General features: G+C 34.9%; 1 protein-coding gene across 2 annotated transcripts in view; it reads right to left on the bottom strand.

The window, feature by feature from the left end:
* Nucleotides 1-6490: 6490 nt before the first annotated feature.
* WDHD1 (WD repeat and HMG-box DNA binding protein 1) overlaps nt 6491-25935 on the bottom strand; it is an 81377-nt gene continuing 61932 nt past the window's right edge. For both annotated transcript variants that reach the window (XM_020991296.2, XM_020991297.2), the window contains exons 19-26: nt 23131-23342; nt 22924-23039; nt 22161-22217; nt 21250-21287; nt 20261-20428; nt 11555-11682; nt 7677-7815; nt 6491-7314 (exon numbers count right to left, since the gene is read on the bottom strand). In XM_020991296.2, coding sequence (XP_020846955.1) covers nt 7120-7314; nt 7677-7815; nt 11555-11682; nt 20261-20428; nt 21250-21287; nt 22161-22217; nt 22924-23039; nt 23131-23342 — 1053 coding nt within the window. In that variant the 3' untranslated portion in view covers nt 6491-7119. The remainder of the gene's footprint in view (nt 7315-7676; nt 7816-11554; nt 11683-20260; nt 20429-21249; nt 21288-22160; nt 22218-22923; nt 23040-23130; nt 23343-25935) is intronic.

The raw sequence follows: 25935 nt of genomic DNA, 5'->3' as shown, positions 1-25935 counted from the left end.
CTTGTGCTCTGTCACAGTACAAAAGTATTATGCTAGCTACTGTTTTAATTAGCTGTCTAATAATATTTTATTTGAAAAACATGAAGGCTATCAAAAGCTTAGCCCACTGGATGACTCAGTGGATAGCATGCTGGGCCTGGAGCCAGGAAGACCTGAGTTCAAATCTGGCCTCAGACACTCACTAGCTGTGTGACCCTGGGCAAGTTACTTAGCCTCTGCCTTAATCCACTGGAGAAGGAAATGGCAAAGTATTCCAATATCTTTACCAAGAAAACCCCATGGACAGTATGGACCATAGGGTCATGAAGAATAGGACATAACTGAACAAATTGAAAGCCTTTATCTCCCTGTGCCATGTTAATACTCCTGTAGAGCTAGAAATAATAATAATAATAATAATAATAATAATGATAAAGATAAAGTTCGTGTGGAGGAACGAAAAGTCAAAAATCTCAGGGGGAAATAACTTCAAAGATCCAGGGGGACCTAAAACCTACCAGGCTTTTAGTGTACGCATATGCAAGTGGTAGAAATTAGTGCAGGAATTAGGGTGTCCCAGGTCGATGCCAAGCAGAGCTGATCATCCCACCCAAATGCACGGCAGGGGGAAGAGCTGCCCTTAATACAATTAGTTTTGGATCCATGCCTCACCCCATATACCATTATAAGATCCAAATCCATAACCTAGATCTAAAAGGTCACACCATAAAAAATTTATAGGAGCAGGGAGATAACTCTCACAATTATGATCTTGACCAAACAAGACAGGATTATAGAAGGTTAAAATCAACAACTTTGATCACATACAATTGAAAAAGTTTTAGTCAAACAAAATCAATGCAATTAAAATTAGAAGGGAAACAGTTAACTAGGAAAAAAATCTTTGCAGCAAACTTCTCTGATAAAGTTCTCGTACCCAAGATGTATTGAGAATTGATGCAAATATATGCAAGTGAATCACTCCCCAAAAGATAAATAGTCAAAGGATATGGACAGGCAGTTCTTAAAAGAAATGCAAACTGTCAACATCAACTCTATATGAAAAAAAAATATTCTCCAAATCACTATTAGTAAGAGAAATGCAATTTAAAACCACTCTGACATGCTACCTCACAACCACTAGATTAGCAAAGAGGACAAAAAGGTGTTAAAATGCCAGTTGTTGGAAGACTTTCACACTAATATGCTTTTGGAGCTATGAATTGGTCTAACCACTCTGGAAGGTAATTTGAAATTATACCTAAAAAGTTACCAATGATGAACAATCATTATATCAGTAAAAATAAAAGCTTGGAAATGGTGTTTGGTGTGGGCAAGAGAGAAGGGGCTAAATAAGACTAGATTGCTACAAAGTGGGATAAGCTTTATCTATGTTTTGTGAGGTTGAAGGGGTGGTGGAATGGCTGGTTGTTAATGCAGAGAATATTAGATTGTTTAAAACAAAACAGGTACCTTGTGCTGATAAAATGGAAAAAAGTAATATAACAAGAATAATGCTAGAAAAATCAAATCTAGCAACTATTATCTTACACATTAATGGACTGAATTAACCAATCAAATGAAGCAAATTACAGAATAGATTAGAAAATTTCCAATAATTTCCTGCTTGTAAGAAACACTTGGAAAGCATAGGGATTTGAATAATTGCTAACTGGAGGGCTTAAATGAAATCTATAATGATTCAGCTGAATAAAAAAAAAGCAGGAACTTACAATCCCAATTTCAGATAAAGCAATAGCAAGTATAGAAACTATGAAAAGATACTAGTGAAATTACATTATGATAATGGTATGGTGCAGGACTTAATGCAGATACCCAATTAGCTTTAGCTCTACTGAGGCTCAGAACTTCTGAACTTAAATAATCTACCAGCCTGTGTTCCCAGCAGCAGCACCATGTTAGACTTCAACTAAGTTCTTAAAAGAAAAGCTATTAAAATGAAAAAAGACATTGGAAGTAAGCCATAAATCTTAGATTACTTTAATGTTCCTCTATCAGAGATTGACAAATCGAAAAGATAAACACAAAGGAAATGACACTCAAAAAAAATCAAAAAAACTGGGTTTCAGTGATCTGAAAGAAGAGTTAGAAAATATGATAATGACAATAATAACTGTAAGAAGGAGAAGAGGAGATGGAATAGAAAAGATGAAGGAGAAGGATAAAGAAGGAGGAAAAGAAGAACAAAAATGAGAACGAGAGCAGGAAGAAAGAAAGAGAAGGAAAAGGAGAAAAAGAACAAGGAGGAGAAGGGGAAGAAGAGGAGGAGGAGGAAGAGAAGAAGAAGAAAGAGAAGTTAGTATCGGTATAGCTTTACAAAGTACTTTACAAATATTATCTCATTTTATCCTGTCATCACTTTACACATGAGGAAACTGAGGCAGAGTGACTTTGCCCAAGGTCACACATTTTGTAATTAGCTGAGGCCAGTTGGATTTGAACTCAGGTCTTCTTGACTCCAAGTCTTGCATTCTAACTACTGCACCACCTGGGTATTTCTCAGCTCCAATGGGACTTACACAAAAATTAATCCTGTCCTAGGCACAAAGAATTCATAAACAAATGCAGAAAGGCAAAATTCTTAAGACACATCCTTTCCAGACCATAAACCAAAAATCGTAATAAATAAAGGAAATATAAAGAAAAGCTACAGACCGGAGAACAAAGTAAGTCATCCTAAATTAGGGAGTTCTTAACCTTTTGGGTGTCACTTGGAACCCCTTTGTCATCTGTTGAAATTTATGGACCATTTCTCAGAATAATGTTTTTAAAATGAAATACACAGGATTACAAAGGAAATCAATGATATTGAAATAGTTTTTAAAATTAAAAAACAAACTGACAGACCATAAGAACCACTGTCCTAAAAAAATGAACAAATCAAAGACTAAATCATAGAAACAAAAAATGAAAGACAATTATGACATCAAATAGAAAACATATAGGATGAAGCTAATAGTCTTCAGATCAGAGAAAACTAATACATGGACAAAAAAAGTTAAGAGGAGAAAAAAAGAAGACTAAAGAATTGGATATATAATTTTAAAAAACAAAGTAGAAAATCAACAAATAATCACAAGAGGTATTTTAAAGGGGAAATAAAGAGAAGTGAAAATTTGCCATCCACCTTCCTTGCTCCTACACATTCTGGACCATTGGACCTCCCACCCTGAGACTTGTACTTTCCTAATGGATGTGTATGTCACATGACCTGCTCTATTTATCCAGCCCCAGCTATGCTTCACGTCCCTCCTGTACTGTTATGTCTGTCATCTCATAACCTCTGTCACTATTTGTATCTTTTATCATCTTTGCCAATTTGCAGGGTATGAGTAAAACCTCAGGGTCATTTTTATTTGCATTTCTCTCATCATTAATGATTTGAGCATTGTTTCATATAGTTGTTAATAGTTTGCAATTCTTTGAAGAACTTTCTGTTATATATGTTTTATTATATAAGTTGATATAGATAGATCTGTTGTTTGTATATCTTATATACCAGGCCCTAAGAAATTTGATTAAAAGATTTGTCTCATTTATTTCTCTCATTTCATGTAATCAAAATTATATATTTTATCTCTTGTAATTGCCTCTACCCCTTATGTTGTTAAGAATATTTCCTACCTGGCTCTGGATTCAGGAGGACCTGCGTTCAAGTCTAGCCTCAGATACATAACACTTACTAGCTGTGTGACCCTGGGCAAGTCACTTAACTCCATTGCCTAGACAAAAAAAAAATATTTCCTACCCATAATTGGAAAGGTATATGATCCTCTCTTCTAATTTTTAAATACGATCTTTAATATTATAGCCACATATCTATTTAAATCTGTTGTGGAATATGGTATAACGTGTTGTTTTAAACCTAATTTCTGCCTGACTACTTCACAGTTTTCCTATCAGTTATGTTTTTGGATTATTGAGTTCCATTGATTCCAATTCTTTTTTTGGTCTACTCCATTGATCTACTTCTTTATTTTTAAATCAATACCAAATAGTTTGGATTGCTACTTTATACTAATGTTTGAGGTCTAGATTCACATCTTCATTCCTACCTTTTTTCATTATGTTCCTTGACATTCCACATCTTTTCTTTCTCCAAATGAGTTTTGAGTTCTATAAAGTATCCCTTTGCTAGTTTAATTGGCACAGCATTAAAAACGTAAATAAATGTTGGTATTATTTTTATCATGTGGCATGCTTCACCCATGGGCACTGAATGTTCCTCCAGATCTTTAAGTTGTTCTTTATTTCTTGCTTCGTTTTGTTTTTTGCTAGGCAATGGGGGTTAAGTGACTTGCCCAGGGTTACACACCTAGTAAGTACTATGTGTCTGAGACAGGATTTGAACTCAGGTCCTCCTGACTTCAGGGCTGATGCTCTATCCACTGCGCTACCTCGCTGCTCCCCCCCCACCCCGTATTTCCTTAAGAAGCACTTTGCAATTGAAGCTGTATTTTCTGTACTCTTCTACACTGCCTAGCTACAGAGATAGTCTTTGATCCAGTGACACTGGTCTCTGCTGTTTCTCAAACATAACACCTTTGCTCCCAATTCTGGGCAATTTTACTGACTGTCCCCATGCAAGTAATTGATACTCTCTCTCCTTATCTCCTGGCTTCTTTGAAGTCCCAGTTAAAATCTTACCTTCTAGAGGAAGCATTCTCAATCTCCTTTAATTCTGTGCCTTTTCTATGTTGATGACTTCCCATTTTTCCTGTATATAGCTTTTTCGTACATTATTTGCGCGTTGCTCCATTAGCCTGTGATGTCTTAGAACAGGCACTGGGTTTTGCCTTTCTTTATATCCTTAGAGCTTAACATTATACCTGGAACACAGTAGGACTAATAAATGCTAACTGGCTAAATGCCTGAAAAATAAACTTTTCTCTCTCAGAATAATTTCTCATTTAGTACTACATTTTCCTTAGTATTAATCTTAAATAAGACAAGACTTATGAGAAAAATTGAAAAGGTCTGAACTAACTTTAGGATGAAGATTCAGAATAGAGGATGCAATAGGTTGGAGTGCTGTGCCCAGTCAAGATCTGATTTCAAATCCAGCCTTAGACACTACTCCTGTGACTTTGGTAAAGTCACTTAACTTCTATTTTTGCTTACTTAGGTTTCCTCAAGTGCAAAATGAGGGTGATAATAGCACCTACCTCCCAGGATTGTTGAGAGGGTCAAATGAGATATTTGTGAAATACTTACTCACTCACACAGTGCTTCGTACACATTTATATAAATGCTAACTATTATTATTAGCTAACAGAGTCCATAGATACGATTTGGTTTAACTCTGATTTTACATTCAGTAAATTCATTTGGAGGGCAACTAAGTGGTACAGTAAATAGAACATCAGGCCTTGAGTCAGGAAGACCTGAGTTCAAATCTAGCTTCAGATACTTCCTAGCTGTGTTACCCTGGGCAAGTCACTTAACCCTACTGCCTTACCAAAAACAAACAAAAAAACAACAAACAAGACTAGTGATGGAAAACGTTACCCACATCCAGAAAAAGAACTATGGAGTCTGAATGTAGATTGAAGTATACAATTTGCTCTTTTTTTTTGTTTCTTCTTCCTCATGGTTCTTCCCATTGGTTCTAAGTGTTCTTTACAACACGACTAATGTGAAAATATGCTTAATATGAATGTATATGTAGAGCCTATATCACACTGCGCGCTGTCTTGGATAAGGGGGAAGGGAGAGAAAATTTAGAACTCAAAATCTCATGAAAGTGAATATTGAAAACTGAAAGTTAATTAATTTTTTTTTAAAAAGAAAAGAACTTAAGAAAAAAAATTAAAATAAAAAAATAAAAGCACTGGCGTTACTGCAGAGGTATCAAACTCATAATCCACAGGTGCAAACTCCCGAATGAGATCAGAACCAGATTAAAATGTAATTGGGAAATGTTTAAGAAAATAACTACACCACCATGTGGGTAATGTGAATTTGTGGTTTTCTAAGTCAATAGGTGGCCTATAGGATGCATTTCCATTTGAATTTGACACCACCAGTGCAGTAGATTAGGAAGCAGAGGCCCTAGCTTTAGGTTCTGCCTCTGTCACAATGAAACCCCAGGCAACTCAATCAACCTCTCCGAGCCTCAGTTGCCTCATCTGTAAAATGAGAAGCTTACACTAGATGACTTACATGATCCCTTACAGCTCTAAGTCTATAATCCTATATAAATTTAGTTCATACCTATTCAACTGTCCTCAGGCTTCTCACAGTGCCTGGCACAGGGGAGGAGCTTAATGTTGACTGACTGATTGATTGAGAGAATCTGTAATCAAACTGCCGGAAAGGAAATTATGCTCTGGGCTATAGCACTGTTGAAACATTATCATTACAAATTTTTTTTTCCCCACAGCTTTTTAATGTTCAAAAGTCTAAGAAAAAAGAGAATTAAGGTAGTAAAAATAAATTTTACTTTCCAGTAAATTTCAGTCATGAAAATGTTAAGAAATAAGATACTAGGTTAATCATAGAAACACTGTTTTATTATTTTAAACATGCTATAAAAACAAGCTATAAAAAGTTAGATATTAAGAAATTTCTTAAAGACAATAGACAAAGACTTATATACATAAAACATCCATATTCATTACAATGTCTCTTTGAAAATGGCCAAACAAGTCCTGGACAGATGAAGAAAGCCATTTTATGTCAATACATTTTGAAAGAGGATTTGGTATGCCAGATGTCAGATCTGTATTGATCTGTGATACCTGTTATTTGTGATTAGAATAAACATAATTTGCCAGAGGGTATTTCTGAGACATTTAGACTTTGATAATAACCTTAAAAGGCAGAAAAAAAAATTAGAACTAATTTCCAGTTGGGTAAAGATTGATTCATTCATTCTACTTATCATAGTCAACGCGAATAGTCAAAAATCGTCCTAAATGGCTCTGCACATTTGGACAGAGTAAACAGTAAATAGGAACATTTTTAACATATGAAATAACAAGTACAGATAGAATCACAGTATTTTTAAAGGACAGGGCTTACTAGTCACTGTCTGCACAAATACTTAGACACATGTAGCTTAGCTAAAAAAGGTGATAATGAAAAAAACATTTTTTTAAGGCCAGTTAATTTTTTATGTTAGTCTTTCTTAAATGCAAAAGCTGATAGTTTCTGGTTGGTAGAGATATCTAGGGTTTTTTGCTTTTTTGATAAATTCAGATTCTCCTTTGGATTTCCTTGTTCTCTCTGTTTTGTATTATCAAGGCTGGGCTCTTTTCGCTTTTTTGTTTCAGTTTCTTTTGTAGCTCCTCCTTTGGCCTTGTGGGCCCATGCCTTATAAAACAATGAAAAAAAGGTTAAGTGAAATCTAATGCTATTTAAAAGTATGACTGGATATTTATGGTTCATAGCATAGTGGCTAGAACAGCTGAGCACCTGTATTGGTAGAAGTAGCTTCTAAAGAGGGAGTAATTTACACTAATTAAATCAGACCTAGAATAAAACACACATACCACACACACACACACACACACATACACATGCACGCATGCACACATGCGCACATGTAAAGTAAAATTTCACAAAGTTTACAAAGGCTCATTTCCTGTCCTTCTATAGAATTAAATTCCCAAATACCTAATGGATTTTTAAAAACTGGTATTTACTTTTCAAGAGTTCTCTACAGCTCTTCTTACCTTCCTTTCTTCATCTGACAACATTCTAAATCTATTCATTCCCTCTCTTATTATATCTGGTTCCTCCGATAAATCAGGATGATCGGCCAAAATATCACTTCTGTTTTCTTCCAGCCACATCTGGAATCCAGTCTTTGGCCTAAAAGGGTTATACCAAAAAAGCTATTTCAACTGCTAATCACACTTAGAAAATTATCTTTATACTTGAAGCTACATGATCCCTTTACTTTTTTCATAACTGAAAGGTATTTTTCCCCCTGGTCATTTTTCAAATTGGTAATTAACCATTAATTCCATAAAATCTATATGTGATTCACAACTATCCTGGCTAACAGTCCAGAATAAATTATTTAAAATTATCTTGGTACTACAATTTATTTTAAACAAGCAAACATAACTTTATGTAATCAAGTAAAAAGGGGGAAAAAGTTAAGTAGGTAATTTTTCACTTTCTCAGAAAAACTATGAATTAAACACGTATTAGTGTTAAATTCAGAAAGGACTGAACCTTAGGTAATACCAATTATCTTTTCTGATTAAAATGTTCCCAAGTCCTTCTTGCTACCATTTTATGTTTTAAAAAAAAATTTAAGAAATAAATAAATCTTACTTTCTTGCCTTCATATACTTAAATGAAATCTGGATTTCATCTCATTAACCACTTAAAATAAATCTAAGGGAATAACATGACCACATGGCCTTTTCTCCTTTGATGGATATTTCAGACCCATAATTTTTTCATTATCATTATTACTATGTTATGTTTAATTTTTAAAAATATAAATTTAATATACATGAACCAAAAAACCCCACAAAGAACAAAGTCTTACATAAAAACGTTAGCATTTAATAAAGCAAATCTGAACAAACCAAAGGAAAACCAAAGAAAGCCAAACAATTTGCTGTGTCTCTTTCCAAATTGGTCTCAGGTTTTGCAGCCTTTTGTTTAAAAAAAAATGCAGGAATAATTAATGTGTATATACTATTTTCGTTCTGCCCATTTGCTTCCTATATTTCCTTGTATTCTTCATATTTCCCTCATTGTTTTACAGTGAGATAGGATTTCACTATATTTATACCCTAATTTACTCAGCCATTTTCTATGCATTAGAACATAATCGCTGTTTCAAAGCTTCATAATTTTGTGTTTTTACACATATGAATATACATATACATATATACATATGTGGACCTATGATTTCATCACTGCAAGGACCTCGTAGTGTAGAAATAGCCTGTACCACTGCAAATTAACAATCCATCTGTAACTTTGGCAATATCGCTATCTTTTATAGTCATTTAAAGCTACCTGGGATACACTATGGCACAGGGAAGTATGAGCAGGCCTCAGAGTCAGAAAGACCTGGGTTCAGGTGCTACTGTGACACATACTAGCTGTGGTTTCCTGGTTTAGTGACTTAATTCTCAGTGCTCAAGGAAACTAGAGTCTCTAAAATGATAAGCTGTGTGGAAGGTGCCCGCCTACAAAGGTAGAAGGAGTTTCTTCACTTGGGAGATCTCTTTACAGTGAAATCACTGGTCCAATCTCTAACCATATTTCTTTAAATGCTTCAGTGCCACTTCTTCATAGTAAATTTTAGACCACCATCCTCTCAGTCTGAAATTATGTAAATCTTTCTGGATTAACTATGTCTCTTGTAAATAACATGCTGTTGGATTTTCTTTTCTAATTCAGTCTGTAATTTTTTCCCCTAAGGGAGCAAGTCTGGTGTTAGTTACTAGGTTTGTAATTTTTCCATTCATTCTATACAAAGGGAATATGGTATTCTTACTATTTGTTATTCGTCTATGCATTAAGTTATGCGATGACTGTAGTCAAAATTCCTCAGTCTTATGTGAATAATTATGGAGGTTGGCCTTTTGAACTTGAAATTTTCTGACCAGATCTCTTTTATCCTCTTAATTTTTTACTCTTAAAAAAACTGCAACATCTTCCTTGCAACTTGTAGGATTTATTCCTTATTATTATAGTGTCAGAGTTTTATTAAAATGTCTAGGACAGTTGATTTTGGATTCTTTCTTGACAGTGTTCTATAGATTTTATTTGCATAATATTACTTCTTTTAGTTAGTTCTGGGAACTTTACTGTGACTACTTACTATAAGATAGTTGATATTCTTTTGTTTTTTTAAATTTTCTAGGATGTCAGTAATTCTGAGGTTGCTGTCTATCACTCCATGTATGTCACCTGGAGCTATGTTTACCAACTGTTTGGATAATTAAGTGATTTTCTAAATTTTTTTCCTAAATGTTTTCTCTGCAATCCTGTTTTCTGCTATAGTATGTTGTTAGTTGCTTCTGTGGACTTTTTGAGGTTTTCTATTTTATTCTATACTCATGATTATTTCTTAATACTTAAATTACATAAATAAATACTTAATAATTACTTCATCCCAATCTTTTTTTATGTGTTTGAATTCTAGCTCCTATGACTGTTTTAATTTTTTTCAAGATCTTTCATTCTTACAATTTTCCTCCAACTGTTAATTCTTACTTTTTAAAATAAATGGGTCATTTTTCCATTTACAGATATATCTTAGAATATTCTGCATTGTATTTTTTCATATGTATTACTTTTAATAAACTAACTTTAATAGCCTGCTGTTGTATTGGTGCTTAAAAAAATCTTTGTTAATTTTTACTTCAGGTGATTTTTCTTTTCTCATGCTCTTTTAAAAAATTTTTCTTTCCTTCGGTGTTTTTCTCTGTTGTTTTGCACTTTTACAATAAAAATCTACATTTGTATTTTGTTAAAGCAGAGACACCACACATTTTATTAGGTGTGGATTTAATTACTACTTGCAATATATGATAGGATTATTATTACCTTGTTAGAAATGAGGGACTTGGGCACATAGAAAGGTGAAAGGACAAGTTGAGATAGAGAAACTGATGGCATAATTGCAAGGAGAACTAACGGCTTCTAAAAGTTTACTGTTCACTGTTTAACCTAATGTACTAAGGAGTTTTGTAAATTATAGATGAAAAATCACTCTTGAACAAGTTACTTCTCTCTGCCACTGTTTAATGAAGGGAGTTGGACTAATAGATTATGTCAAAGATCTAAATATAGAAACCCTAGTTTCAAATGGATTTTTTTAAAAAATTATGCAAAGTAAGATGTATCCCTAATTTAAACTCATACCCAAGAAAAGTAAAAAAAAAATACTTCTTTAAAAATTGATGAAAAATAGATCTAATTTAAAAGTTTTTTTTTAAAGTCATTTTATTCAAGTTTATTTTTTCTTTTCTTGAAGTGTAAATAGTTTGGATTTTATGGGTTTGTTGCAAATTTTGTTCTTTGACTAGTCATATTTGCTGAGATTAAAATTGCAATTCAAAAATTGTTTTGAAAAAAATCTCCTAAACTTTAAAAGGTTATTACATTAATATTCTGAATAAAGTTGGCAGGACAATATGGCAGAATTAGTTACTGCAATTTTCTGCTCATACTGTCTTTTCCTTGAACCATAATCTTAAAGAAAAATAATAATTATCAACTATTCTCTAACTATATCCACAATGTCTGGTTATATCAAGGATTACTGAATCCTGCAGCTACAATTCTAGAAAGAGATTAAAAAGATTTTTTATAGATCCAGTTAATATAAAAGATACATAATTCCAGAGTTAAACTGTGATTTTTTTCAGAGTACAGTCAAGCCTTTATAATTCATGAACAGAAATATTAACAGAAAGGTACAATCAGTTTGATGCCCTTCCCCATCTGAAAAGTTAAAATATAATTCTACCCATGTCACTTTAAATGATATAGTTAAAATAAATTTTATATACTAAAGCCTAAAAAACTATAATGAACTATATTGAGAAGGCAATAAAATCTTATGTAACTTGACCTTTCATTTTCAATATTTTGAGCAGACATAGCAGGGCTTTCAGATAATGAATTTTCAGGATTTTTTTTCTCTTCCACTATTTTATCTGTTTGGGAGGTACAGGCCTGAAAAAAATTTGTTGCTGGTACCTATAAAAGAATTACAAAAATCATCACATTTCATAAAGGTTAATAATTTTACTTATCACAAGTATATGTGAAAATAGTATTTAAACTATGTCAAAATCACACTCAAATAATTCTCACTTTCTGGTAGGTCCCTGACTCCCAGAACTTTGTCCCCTTAAACTAGCAAGACTGACCCCAGGTATTCCAGCCTTGCTTGCTCATGGCACAAACAGAAGATTTTGCCTCTCAATTCCTCTCTTCCCAGACTTTTAATAAGGCTCTTAAGTGTTAGAAAAGCAAACAGATGAAACAATCATAAATCCTCAAGATACAAAAATGTGATCTGGTTTTGAATATTTACAATACAAGACTCTTTTCCTATGATGATTTACAATACTTTCTTATCATACTCTTGTTATAATTTCACTCTAGAGCTGTACATTGCATTGTTATATAGTTTGATATTTTCCTATTTTTTTCTTCATGATCAAAGGACAAAAGAGATCATAAAGACAAAAAATAACAATTCTGATTATATAAAATGAGAAAGTTTTTACACAAACAAAACCAACACCATTGGATTAAAAAAGAGGAGTTGTCAGGAGCGTTGGCAGGGTCAGGAATCTACATCAAACACCTAATAAAAGTCTGATCTTATATATACGTGTGTGTGTGTGTGTGTGTGTGTATATATTTGGAGTTGACACAAATATATGACTGAGATCATGTGAACATTTTTCAAAAGAAATGCAAACTATCAATAACCCTATGAAAAAATGTTGTGAATCACTAATAAAAATAATGCAAATTCAAATACTTTTACTCAACACCCAGCAAACTGATAAGGATGAAAAAACATGGGAATAGTCAAAATTTGGAGGGGTTGTAAATGATGGGCATATTATTATACTGTTTGTGGAGATGAGCATTAGTACAAACAATTTAGAAAATAATTTAAAATTATACAAAGTGACTATGTCCACACTCTGACCCAAAGGTTCCACTGCTAGGCATATTATACCTACCTTCTTTAAAAAGTGATGAAAGACAGAACACATATATACCAAAATCTTTATAGAAGTATTTTTTGTATTAGCAAAGAATTAGAAACAAATTAGATGTCCATCAACTGGGAAATGGTTAAATGAATGGTAGTACATGAACATAATAGAATATTATTGTTCTATAAGAAGAGAGACTGTGGAAAATACAGGGAAGCATGGAAAGCCTTACATGAATTAATGCAGAATGAAATAAGCAGAACCAGGAAAACAATATACACAGGGACTATAACAATGTAAAGAGAAAACACCACAACAAGATAAAAACATATCATTATCTAATTATAATGACCAAACCCAGCCTCAAAGAAGAGATTTGAAAATGTACCATCCTCCCTTCTTTGGAGAGGTGGGGACTATAATTATGAATATAATGGAATGTTACTGTAACATAAGAAATCACAAAAGGGACAGTTTCAGAGAAATCTCGTTAGACTTATATGAACAGATGCAGGATAAAGTAAACAGAGCCAGGAGAACAACTTATTCAATAACATCAACACTGTAGAGATAATCAACCTTTAAGATTTCTGTTCAAAGACAAACTGTATTTCCAGAAGACTAATAATGAAGAATACTACCCATCTTCTGACAAAGAAGTGATGGACTCAAGATACATCAACTGTGACATACATTTTGGGGCATGCTCAACTTGGGAGTTTGTTTTGCTTGACCATACCCATTTGTTACTGGAGTTCCCCCTCCCCGCCCAGTGGGGTGGGGGGGAGTGAGAATAGCAAAAAAGAAGAGGGGAAAGAAAAAAAAGTTTGTTAATTAAAAAAAATTAAAAGATAGGAAAAAGGACAGTTTAAATCCCAGCTTCAGCAGGATGCCTGGGAGTGGGGCAGCATGCACACCTTCCCTTCCCCTGGCCCAGCTACTAATGCTTTCTCTTCTGGGATTACCTTCTCCCTACTCTATATAACTCGTATTTACCCTGCTGTTTGTATCTTTTCTCCTTGATTACAAGGCAAGTCCCTTGAGGACAAAGGTTATTTTTGCTTACCTTTGTTTCCTCAGTACTTAGCAAAGTGTGTAGTATATAGTAAGTGTTTAATAAATAATTATTGACTGGCTGATTGGCATTGCTGGACTCAGTTGATGTGTTGGCTAATTTCTCTCAATCACTATAATTTATATACACAAATATGTACACATATACATACATATATATGTGTGTGTATATATACGCACGCACACTTATCTGAACTTCTCTTTGCTATGAGGGATGGTTCTTTGGGTGCTGAGGGGATATATTGGTTTTTTAAAGAAAAGTGATAGAAAAACAAAAGATATCAATAAAAATTATTTTTAAAAACCTTTAATTTCTTCAAAATATGAAAGGATTTTCCAAATCACTAAGAGGAGAAATAAAAACTAAAATGTTCCCCTCATCTCCATCAAACTGCCAAATATGATAAAAAAGTTAATGCTGGAGAAGCTATAGCAAGTCAGGTCCACTAATAAACTCTTGGTGGGACTGTCAATTAGTCCAATTGTTCTGCAAAGAAATTTAGAATTACATAAGAGAAGCTATTAAATTACATGAGAAATTGTAATGTTACTACCTTCTTTGTAGAGCTTGGAGACTAGGAGTATGGAACAATGTAAGATTTGGCCAATGTATTAGTTGGTTTTGCAAAGACAGAGAAAAGAGGCAAGAGGGAAGAGGAAGGGAGACAAGGGGAGGAGAGTGAAAAGAGGTGACAAATGTGAGGAATTCAAAGAAAAGTTAACCAAGAGAACAATACACACAGACACCACTAAACATGTCAGAAGTCAAATTAAATGCAGTAAGTCCTTGTGGTTCCACGGGTCTCCTTGGTAGACTATGAATATGTAATTTGCATATGCTACCAAATGCTGTCTTTTGTGTTAGCTGGTTTTAATTTTTTTCTTTGTTCTAAGTGAGTGTTCTATAAGATCAGGATTACTGGGAAGTGAATGTGGGTTAAAATAACAAAAAGCATCAACAAGATTATTTCAAAGAACAAGGATTTTCAAAACAAAATATAGATTCCTTCTAAATTTCAGTGCTTTTGCTCCCTTCTGTGCTCTCTGGCATGTTCTGGTTAAGAAAAAGCTCCATCAGATGACCTTTTCTCCAGTTGCTCTTTAGTCATGAGGTGCTCTGGAATTTTCTGCTCCAGGGCAATAATTTTATTTTTGTTCTGGAGTACTTCTGTATACCAGTACTTTTATTCTAGCTGGTCCTGAGGGCACAAACAACTGAGACTTCTTGAAAGCAGATAGACCTGACAATAGCATAAAGCTTCATTTTGCTATCAAACAAACAAAAATCCCTGATGTTTTGTCACTTATTTCTAAGTGTGACTGTTAGTATGAAGGTGACTTTATTAAGTAGAAACGTTCAGCTCTTTCCAAGGCTCATCTTACTTCCTTTCCCTTAGCCTTTATTATCAGTATAGTACCAGGTTCCCCATTTATTGCAATGTCTAGAAGTATTTCATTCATTGTGAGTTCTCAGAGAGCAGAAATATCTGAAACCAGATTGAGAATTCCAGAAAAAGCCAGAGTAACACTACTGGACTAGTTTGAGTGATGAGGTGGCATTCTGCTGGGTTCAACAATCTCATTCAGCAAAAAGAAGAATCACTATGTGTGTGCTACAAGACGTGAGCCTACTAGTAAGACTGGTAGAAAAAGGAGTGAGACAGGGCAACTAGGTGGTGCAGCAGATAGAGCACTAGCCCTGAAGTCAGGAGGACCTGAGTTCAAATCCGGCCTCAGACCAATCACTTGACACTTACTAGCTGTGTGACCTTGGGCAAGTCACTTAACCCCAACTGCCTTTAAAAAAAAAAAAAAGCTAAATGTTGGGGCAGCTAGGTGGCGCAGTAGATAGAGCTGTTGCCTTGGAGTCAGGAGAACCTGAGTTAAAATCCAGCCTCACACACTTGACACTTACTAGCTGTGTGACCCTGGGCAAGTCACTTAACCCTGACTGCCTCACAAAAAAAGAAAAAGAAAAAAAAAAAGAAAAAGGAGTGAGACAACCTAAGAAAACAAACAATCTGAATGACCTAAGTGTGCAGAGAACTACAGGATGGCCTGGGCCAAAGAAACATTTAGCAAATGCTATATGGAGAATAAACATTTGACTTGTGAGCAGTTAATGGAAGAAGGTAAAAAATAGTGGGCAAAACGGACTGAGATTGTACTGAGTAGCCTAGTTCTACAAAAATTAACTTGGAGTAGCTCTAAAACATCTTTTCAAGTGTGGGCTAAAGAAGCATATCAAGAGAATCATACAGATAATAAAGATTTGAAGATGAAAGCTTATAGAGAACTTATAGAAAGAAAAAACTCAGAGAGAATCAACTTATTTGTAAAAATGAAAGCCCAGGTGAAGGTCATAGTACAAAATAGACAAAAGTCTAGTACAAAATCAACACCAGTGTATTACATGCATTACAAAGGAGAATCTTCTCCTATTATATCAGTGGCCTTGATGAAGATATGAGTGATGAAGGCATGAGGAAAAGGCATGTCATGCCGATGTGCAAGTATCAGTCCCAGGAAATGAAGAATCAGTCCATCCTGGACATCAAAAAGAGTAAGCACAACCTCATCATCAGTAAGATTACAACAACTTGATACAGCACCAGTCAGTCAATAAGCATTTATTAAGTACTTACTATATGCCTGGCACTGTGCTAAGCACTGAGGATAAGAAGAAAAGCAAAAAACGCACTGCTCACAAGTAGCTCACATTCTAATGAGAGGTACAACATGCAAATAACCACGTACAGACAAGACCTATAAAGAGTAAAGGAAAGATCATCTCTGAAGGAAAGAACACCACTGTAGGGGACAGGGAAAGGCGTCCTACAGAAGGCAGTATTTATGCTGAGTGTTGGAGGAAGCCAGAAAAGGAAGGCGAGAAGGGAGAACATTCTAGGCAAGAGGGGCAGTCAGTACAAAAGTGCAGAGTTGAGAGATGGGGCATTAAGTTCAGAAGAGCAATTAGGCCAGGGAGGCTAGATCATGGAGTACATGGGGGTGGAGGAAGTAATCTTTGAAAACCTGACCCTTTGCTACCTTTACAGCCTTCTCAAAGGTTTAAAATGCCAAAAGAGTTGATATGTGATCCTGGAAGTAATAGAGAGCCTATGAAATTTACTGAGCAGAGGGATGACTTGGTCAGACCTGCACATTAGGAAAATCACTAGCAGCTGTGTGGAACATAGACTGGAGTGGAGGGAGACATGAAGCAGGGAAATGAATTAAAGTTTACTATACAAAAGCCATTCATTCCCCAATTCAAGGCATTCAAAATAAGAGCCACAATTATATCACACTACAAGATTTTCCAAGAGCTTTACAAATATTATATCATTTTATCCTGACAACAACCCTGGGAGGTAGATATATTATAGATGTGGAAACTGAGGCAGTAGAGATGAAGCCCAAGGTCACACAGCCCACACATTGTCTGAGTCTATGAACTCAGTTCTTTCTGATCCAGATCCATTGTTCTACCCAGCTGCGAAAAGGCATATGTGATGCACTGGAGAAAAGCAGGACTATTCTCCACTATAAATGTGAATGAGATGGCCATGAATATGTCAAGTATATTTGACAGGTGAATTATCACTTGGTTCAGAGGAAACTGATTCCCACAGAATCAGTATCAAGAAACAAACAACGGTATGAAGACTAAATGATTACTAAGAACTGAGGCAACATGATAGAGCTTTACTGAAAAATTTGGGTGTTCAAAAATATTGAAGAAATTTAAAGAAAGTAAACAAAAACTTGATCACCAGACAGATACAAGACATTCATTTATAGATACAGAGACAGAACCTGAAACCATCACCTTAATTAAAAAGAACTATGAAAAGTGGCTCAAAAGCTCAAACAGTAACTCATGAATGTTGAAGCCCAGTTTTCTTAACAGCCAGACCAGAGAGAACCTATAGAGGGGCTGCCTTGCGTAAAGCAGAAAAAGTACACAGAGATTCCATAATTTTGTGAGGACTTGAGTCAGAAAAGGGAAGAGGGCCAAACCCAGAAGTAGTACTTTTCCTGTCTAGAACTTCAACTGTAGAGTCCTCTAGAAAAAAGAGACAAGCCATAGAGTTCAGGAATACTGGTGGTGAGTCTATACTATCAATCAAATGTTACATTTGGCCATTATTATTGTTAGTATTGCAGTGTTGTTTTTTTCTTTGTGTGTATTGCTGAAATGTGTAATTGTCATGTTCCATATATAGTTTAGGCATTTAGCCTGCATTTATGATAAATTTATTGCATATACTATGAAAGTTGATTGGATATACTACAAATGCTTTTTCAGGGCAACTAAAAACATTTTAAACATGAGGAAATATGTAACATCCAGTTACAATGGATTTTCCCACAGGGACCACGGATAACGTTACTGTCTTTTACAGAAGGAATAGGAATCTTAAGAGACTGAGAATTTAAATGTCATTCTGGAGAGTTTCAGAGAGAAAAGATCTAGAGAACTTCTTAACTGAGAAACTGAATTTAATTTACGTTCTGAAGAAACATTATAAATAGAATTTAGCTGTTACCATGAAAGAATTGAGTGATGTAACAGCTTCCAGAACTGAGAAATCTGTAGTAGAAGCAACCTTAGAGATGACTCTGGCTGTGAGCTTTCTTATAGCCAATACACTGTAAATAGTCATGTTTCGTTGTTTTTGTTAATAAATTGTACAGCTAATAACTTTGTTGTTTATTTTAGGCTGGGAGAACAAGGGTAGGGGGAAAAGAGGGAGAGGTAAAGAGAAATGACCAAATGCTTATGGGAAAAGAAGATTCTCCAGTTAAGTAAGTTATATGCTAATTACAAGTTATTTAATAAACTGGGAACAGTACTACACTAATCTTAGACTTCAGAATTGTTTCAAATGTTCTGGAAAACAATTTGGACTTGGCATCACAAAGAAATCAAAGAAGAGGGATAAGACCCATATGTACAAAATGTTTATATCAGGATTTTTTATTGTAGCAAAGATATGGAAATAAAGTGGCTGCTCATCAATTGGGGAATAAATTATCAAACTGTGGTATCTGAATATAATGAATACTACTAGCCTGTAAGAAATGAAAATATAACAGCTTTAGAGAAGCCTAGGAACACTTACATGAACTGATGAAGAATGAAGTAGGCAGAACCAGAGCAATTTACATGAAGACTACCAAAACATAAAGGAAAACAACTCTGAGAGACTTTGGAGCTCTGAATCAATACAGTGACCAATCAGGACTTCAGAAGGCTGATGATGAAGTATTCTTCCCAACTCTTGGATAAGAAATGATGGACCAGAAGTACAGATGTAAATTTACAGACACAGACAATCTGACGATTTATTTTACTTGGTGACTTACTGGTTACGAGAGGGCTTCTATATGAGAGATGGAGGAAGAGTGGAGGAAGGGAGTTGGTGGGTAATAAAAACGAAACAAAAAAAGAAAACTGTAAATACAACATTGAAAAATACACAGAAGAAAGCAAAAGATAGTGCAGAGACAGACAGGCAGTGTAGTTTGCTACTAGGATGTTAAATTCCATAAATAGCTATTTTAATTGTATGCAATCTCTTTTCCTCTTTATCTATTTTATTTGATGTTGATTTTGACTTTTGCTTTGACAAGCTGATGGTCTGACTGTACTGAGGCAGCTGATTCTGATATGGTTTCTAGAACAGTAACTAGTAAATTACCTGTATGTTAAAATACAACCAATTTTATTTTTTTGAGTTGTTTTTCAATGTCTGCAACATCTAGCGGCTTCTGGAAACACATATGATAATACAAACATGAAGCTTAACAATAATCTAGAAACCTTTCACGACTAGTTTCTCAAACCTGAGCCTTATTATCCAACATACTTTTTGCCATCCATCCATTCACCTTATTTAAGTCACCAAATATCAACTATTTGTTGACTTAGGTTGGAGCTTATTATCAAGTTCTTTGTAGAATTTTTCTACTTCTTCCATTTTCTTCAACAGATGCTACTATGGTGGTCTTTCTACTTATGAGTGTCATAAGACTAGATGAGAGAGTGTCCCATGAAAATATGTCCCTTATTGCCATTAGGTACACCGTCATAAGCCATAAAACAAAGAAAAACTAAAAATGACCTTCAATTTCCATGAGTATAGGTATACCCTTCACTGAAGACCACAACCTTTTTAGACCTTAAATGGATAATTTTAATGACTTATTGTTATCAAAAAAATTCATCACCTTGTGGTGAACTTTTGGATGACGAGCCCCTCTGACTAGTCATTAGACAAAAGATAATCTGTTGCTGGGAGGGCCCATAGTTAAAATAAAACCTTCCAGTTTGGTTAGATCTGCCAGAGTATGCACTCTAATCACACAGACTCAAAAGTCCAGATTTCCTCCATATCATGATGAAGTACTGGAGCTGGACCTCAGTAGAGGGTGCCGGAATCGCTTAACCAAATTTAAAGTAAGGCAAAAAACATAAGGTGTTGCTATTAACAAATAATAAATAGCAATAGAAATAATACCTGCTTAGACTTTGGTTTTGGAATCAGAGGCTTTAAAACCGGGGATTTTTCCTTATTTGCAGTTCGGTTAGGCACAGTAGATTTCTTGGATAATTTCTTCATATTATCTAAAATGTTACTTGATGTTGGATTTACTGAAATAGTTGATTCTTTTGAACTGGCTGATACCTAAGAAAGATACATTGTTAAAATTTCACATAAAAAAACCCCCAAACCTCTTTTCCTTTCAAGCTTCAGTGCAAATTTTTTAGCATATCTTATCTTTAGAAATAGAATTGGGGCAGCTCAGTGACTCAGTGCCACCAGCCCTGGAGTCAGGAGGACCTGAGTTCAAATCTGGCCTCAGACCAAGCACTTGACACTTACCAGCTGTGTGACCCTGGGCAAGTCACTGAACCCCAAATGCCCCCAAAATTAAAAAATTATGTGTGTGTGTGTGTGTATATATATATATGAAAACTGTATCCACTTCAAATGTAAATACTTGGCCCCAACTGGCCAAATCACTACATATGAAACAATATTTAGGGCCGCTAAAAATTGTTACTATTGCCTATGCCAAAGATTAGCAAATCTAAAAAATCCCTGCCAAAGAGAACTAGTTTTGTTCCTTCTCTTCTTCTTACAACCATTTAGTCATTAAAAACTGACTGCAGTATGTATCGCTTTTAAAGAGGACTATTAAAAACCTAAATGCCAAGCTATTTCTGACTTTGATATGCAATATAAACAAAACAAAATCCTGCAGAAAGTCAAATTTGCAATGCCTGACTTACTCAAAAGTACTTTCAAAAGGATTTTCTTTTGTTTATGTTGTTTATAAAAAAAATAGGAAATAGTTTGGCATTTAGGTTCCACTTTAAAAGTGAACTGACATATTACAACTAGTTTTTAATGACCCCAAACAATTCTTTAATTTTGAGCATGACTGACCATTTCTCCCAAACATTATTAAATTACAGAAAATATATTACTTGAAAAATTCTTACCTTAAAGGGATTCACTCGTCCTTGGTTGCTAGATGTAACTGTACCATTTATAATAAAGATAAACTCAATTATATGTCTTATTTATAATTAAATAGTTTATTTAAAACTACAAATATATATATATGTTTCCTTTATCTTCAAAAAACATATAAAAGTTTACAAAATTTCACAAAATAATTTTAACCAAAAGTTTATGGTAAACTTAAGATAATTTTACAAGGGAGCAGCAAAATTTTCTTAAGAGACTATGGGGAGCATGTGTTTAGCTTTCTTGCCTAAAGCAGGGAGACTGACCATTTGGAATTTCTTCAGATAACAAATGAATCCTACTTAAGCCTCTGCAGACTCAAAGGACTATTTCATATTTAGAAGAAAAGAACAAGAAAGAAACTCTTCTTGGTTTCCTTATTAAATAGAAACTGACAGGCATTAACTCTAGGTATAAAGAAAGGGCTAGAAGCTGTAGAAGAATAGGTCATTGAAGGAAAGAGATGCTAAGAAAGACAAGATCAAGATACTTTTTACATTTTCATTAAGACCAGGGTTATTTAGATTTAAGGCTTGTAAATTTCACCTTTTATTTTCAATTTTAACTCCTATGTTTCCTTGTGGATAATAGAAGGAAGGGGTAAAAAAAACAATGAAGGGCTGTATGCTTATTTCAGAACCAGCAGGACAGGAAGAAGCTGGAAATCTACAACTCTTTTCAAAGTGACCTGGGAAAGAGGAGACCAGGTAAAATGAAAAATGGTGAGCAGGATACTAAAGGCAGCAGGGGAGCAAGTCCTGGACTCAAAAGTAGGAGAAAGCAGGGCATGAGTACTTAGTCCAGGTTTACAATAGAAAGAAGTTCCATACATTCTTTCTTTCTACCTGCTTTGCCTCAGGAAAAACTTGAAATTATTTCTTACCTGATTTGATAGCTGGCCCATCGGCTGAACTTCCATTTTTACAAAATGGATTTTGTCCTATGGAGCAATTAAAATTAAAGAGTATTGCTTGAATTTTAGCATTAAGTTCCACTACTAACAAAAGTATTCAACAAAGAGCTGACCCTCTTCCCTCATCTCAGAAATTAGCTTTCCTTTCTCAGAATCAGGACAGCATTTTGGCCTTCTACTTTTTTTTAAAGCTCATATAAAATTCTATTGTTCACTCGAGTTACTTTATTGTATATTTGTGTTGTTTCCCCATAGGAGATCATAAGTTCTATTAAGGCAGATTCAAGTCTTAGTTCATTGAATCATAGGCCTTTTAGCTGAGATAGGGCATTTAAGATCTTCTAGTCCTCACTTTTCTTTCTTCTGTGCAAAGGCAGCAGGCATAGTACCTTAGTAAATGATTATTGAATGAACAAAAATGGAGGGAGAGGGCATCCTTTTCAAATGCAACGTTTTTTTAACCTGACACCCATAAGCTTCAACTCACTAAACTTATCAGAAGAAAGCAATTACTACTATGGAAATTAACTATTATGGAAAATTATTATTATGCCTTCACCCTATTCAATATATAGTCTTATCTCTTTTTTCTTCTTTCAGCTTTTCTATTGCCAAAAACTTCCTGTTGTGTTATATAGAACATAACATCCTTATAATATACTGTGGACATACAACATGAATGTCAAGAGAGAAAAAATAAGTATTTGTCTTCCTGTCCCCAAATATATCTTACTATTCTTATGTAGATCTGTTTTTTCTTCTATTTCATCAGCTTCTTCACTGTCCTCAGAATTATTTTCTTCAACTTTATGATTTACAACCCTAGGTTGGCTCCATTCTGTAGTGCTACTGTAATTAAAAGGGAATAACAGTATTCATTATAAACATCAATATAACATTCAGAAAAAAATTAACATTATTACCAAAAATTTAGTTTTACCTAGTATTCAGCTTATTTCTGAAATCTTCTTCTTCCTCATTTAAGGATGCTGCCAATTCTGCTGCCTTCTCTACAGCCAACTCACTAAGCCTTTGGGCTAATATTAATCTCCTTGAGCGAGAAGCATATTTAATAGCTAAATTCACAGCATTTTGAGTCATTAGTTCAGCAAGCTCCACACAACGAAACTCTCGATCCAGTTTACAAGAAAGCTAAACCAAAGAGGAAAAAATACATACATCTTAATTCTTTGATCAGACAACAAAAGTGAAGTTTCTATAAATAATGAGACACGAACATACCATAATAATACAATAAATAAATAAGTTTTTTAAAGAAGGACATCCAGAAGGAATCAACACTTTAAGGAAAGTATCCAGGCCAGTCATGCTCACTCCTTCATCCTTCCCCAGCCCTGTTTCTGACTCTCTGTACCTCTTTCTCCACTATCTCAAGTGGGTAGCTTCTCCCTTTCTTCCTATTCTTCTGCTTCTTTTAAGTGTCGTCTTCTTCCATTAAGAGTGAAATCTCTTTGAGGGTAGGAACTCTTTTCACATATATTTGTATTCCCAGTGCTCTGCAGAGTATCTAGCACATACTAAATGCATAGAATTACCAATTTCTTACAGCAAGGATGAAAATTAATATCAAATCATAAAAAAAATGAAAATGAGGAGATATGGCATAGAATTGAGGCAAAAGTAACCTGATATGTTTAAATGAGCTACTGACATTGAAAAATGAGAAGTAGATAAAAGAACACCAAGTATTGCCATTTCTAAGAACTTTTTTGGTCTGACTTGCCAGTGACCATGTATCTAGTACACATCCAAATCTTCCTGACTTTAAGGCTATTTCTTTATCTTCATCTACTTTCCCACTATAAACAAGGAAGATTACCTGATAAAAAAACAACAAAATCATGCAAGGCAAGGATCAAATTCTAACTCCCAGTCCCTGGTATACTTATGTGAGAAAATAGATATCGCGTTAAAAAAAAAAAAGCAAAAGGAAAAAAGAAAAAGATAGGAAGAGCAACCAGACCAAGTACACATGGAGCAGTTCTGTGCTGAAAGTAAAAACTGAGAGAGAATTTCTCAAAGTGTATGAAAGAAATGAGAATACTAAAATCCTTGAAAAAATAAAAAAGTGCTCATTATTACCTTCTTACCCTTCCCCCCAAAACTGATTGTTAGAATATAAACTATTGTGTCATACGCCTATTTTTCTACATCCGAAAATGTTTATGAAAATAATCTGTGTATACATGCGGCGGCACTCATGGAAGAATGTATAAACAGGCTTTTAAAAACGATATTCTGCAACAAGCACCTTTACCATCACACACAGAACACCACTGTGGTTACATGTTGACTATAAGAAAGTATTTGATTTGGTAGAGCAAAATTTTACTTTAAGCTTGGCTTTCCTCCAAAAAAGTGTCTCCGATAGAGATGTCAAAAGGACACAATATTCCCTAAACGACAGGTATAATTTTGTCTGATTTACTTCTGATTATTAATATTGAGGGAGACATAAAACCAGGACATGTAATCTTGAAAGAGTATTTGCCATTGTTAAAGAAGGCATACAGTCTAAAGTCTATAGGGAAGAGGAAGAATTCCCTGTAGAACTGAGGTTTTTACCCTGGGGTACATGATCTTTTAAAAAAAGTATATTTTAGGGCAGCTAGGTGGCGCAGTAAATAAAGTTCTGGCCTTGGAGTCAGGAGGACCTGAGTTCAAATCCAGACTCAGCCACTTAACACTTACTAGCTGTGTGACCCTGGGCAAGTCACTTAACCCCAACTGCCTCACCAAAAAGAAAACAAACAAAAAAAAGTATATATAGGTATAGACACACACACACACACACACACACACACACACACACACGCATAAAAATTGACAACCGTATTTCAATATGACTGATTTACTTTGTAATGGTATATATATAGCCAGTTGTCCTTTGATGTGGCATGTTCCTAAAAGTCACCACGTCAAGCAAAATCTCGAAATAAAAACCTTACAGATTATGGAGAAAATGGGGTTGAGGCATAACACTCAAATTTGGTTCCAGGGAAAGCCATAGAAGCCAAGACATAAGGAACCCCCACCACAGGCTCTAGGTCACCAACAATATCAGCCACTGCTCCATGACGGGGGGAATAGGTGAGGATCTCCCTTATGACTGGGACTAGCCTTTTCCATGAAGTACCCAACAGCACTCCCCAACCCAAATAGTGATGAGTCCATTTCTAGAAGCAGTATGCAGTGAGCATCTTTGGCTGGGCTTTTCCCTGGGTAGATGTGACATTTTAGGAATTTCTCTGTCTTCCCTTCCCTTCCATGCCTGCCTCTCCAGGGCCCCATTTCTTGCTCTCTAGGGTGTTAAGCTCTGTCCTCCAACTCCCAGCTCTCATAGCATCTAGGTGAAGGAAGATGACCACCACAGTGCTTTCCCCCAACTGGTACCCGATATATCCTCTTCCTACAGGCTCCATTGCATGCTGGTGGTGCCCTGTCAACCCATCTGTAGTGGTCACAGCCCTCCCATGCATAACCTATCACAATGGTACAGTGTTATGCTCAAACTATTCCCTAATATATCAATCACAATAGAGCAAATTTGCTTTTTCTAAACAAGCATTATAACAGAACTGACTACATTTTATTTTATACATTTAAAAACACTATTCTGAGAAGATGTCCATAGGCTTCACCAGACTGCCATGGATGGTTCATGACACAAAGAAAGGTTAAGAAACCTTGATATAAAGGTGGAGCCAAGATGGTGGAATAGAGG

Source organism: Phascolarctos cinereus, unplaced genomic scaffold (assembly GCF_003287225.1).
Source record: "Phascolarctos cinereus isolate Bilbo 61053 unplaced genomic scaffold, phaCin_HiC Scaffold_2;HRSCAF=192, whole genome shotgun sequence".
Classification (NCBI taxonomy): domain Eukaryota; kingdom Metazoa; phylum Chordata; class Mammalia; order Diprotodontia; family Phascolarctidae; genus Phascolarctos; species Phascolarctos cinereus.
This window is presented reverse-complemented; position numbering and strand designations above follow the sequence as displayed.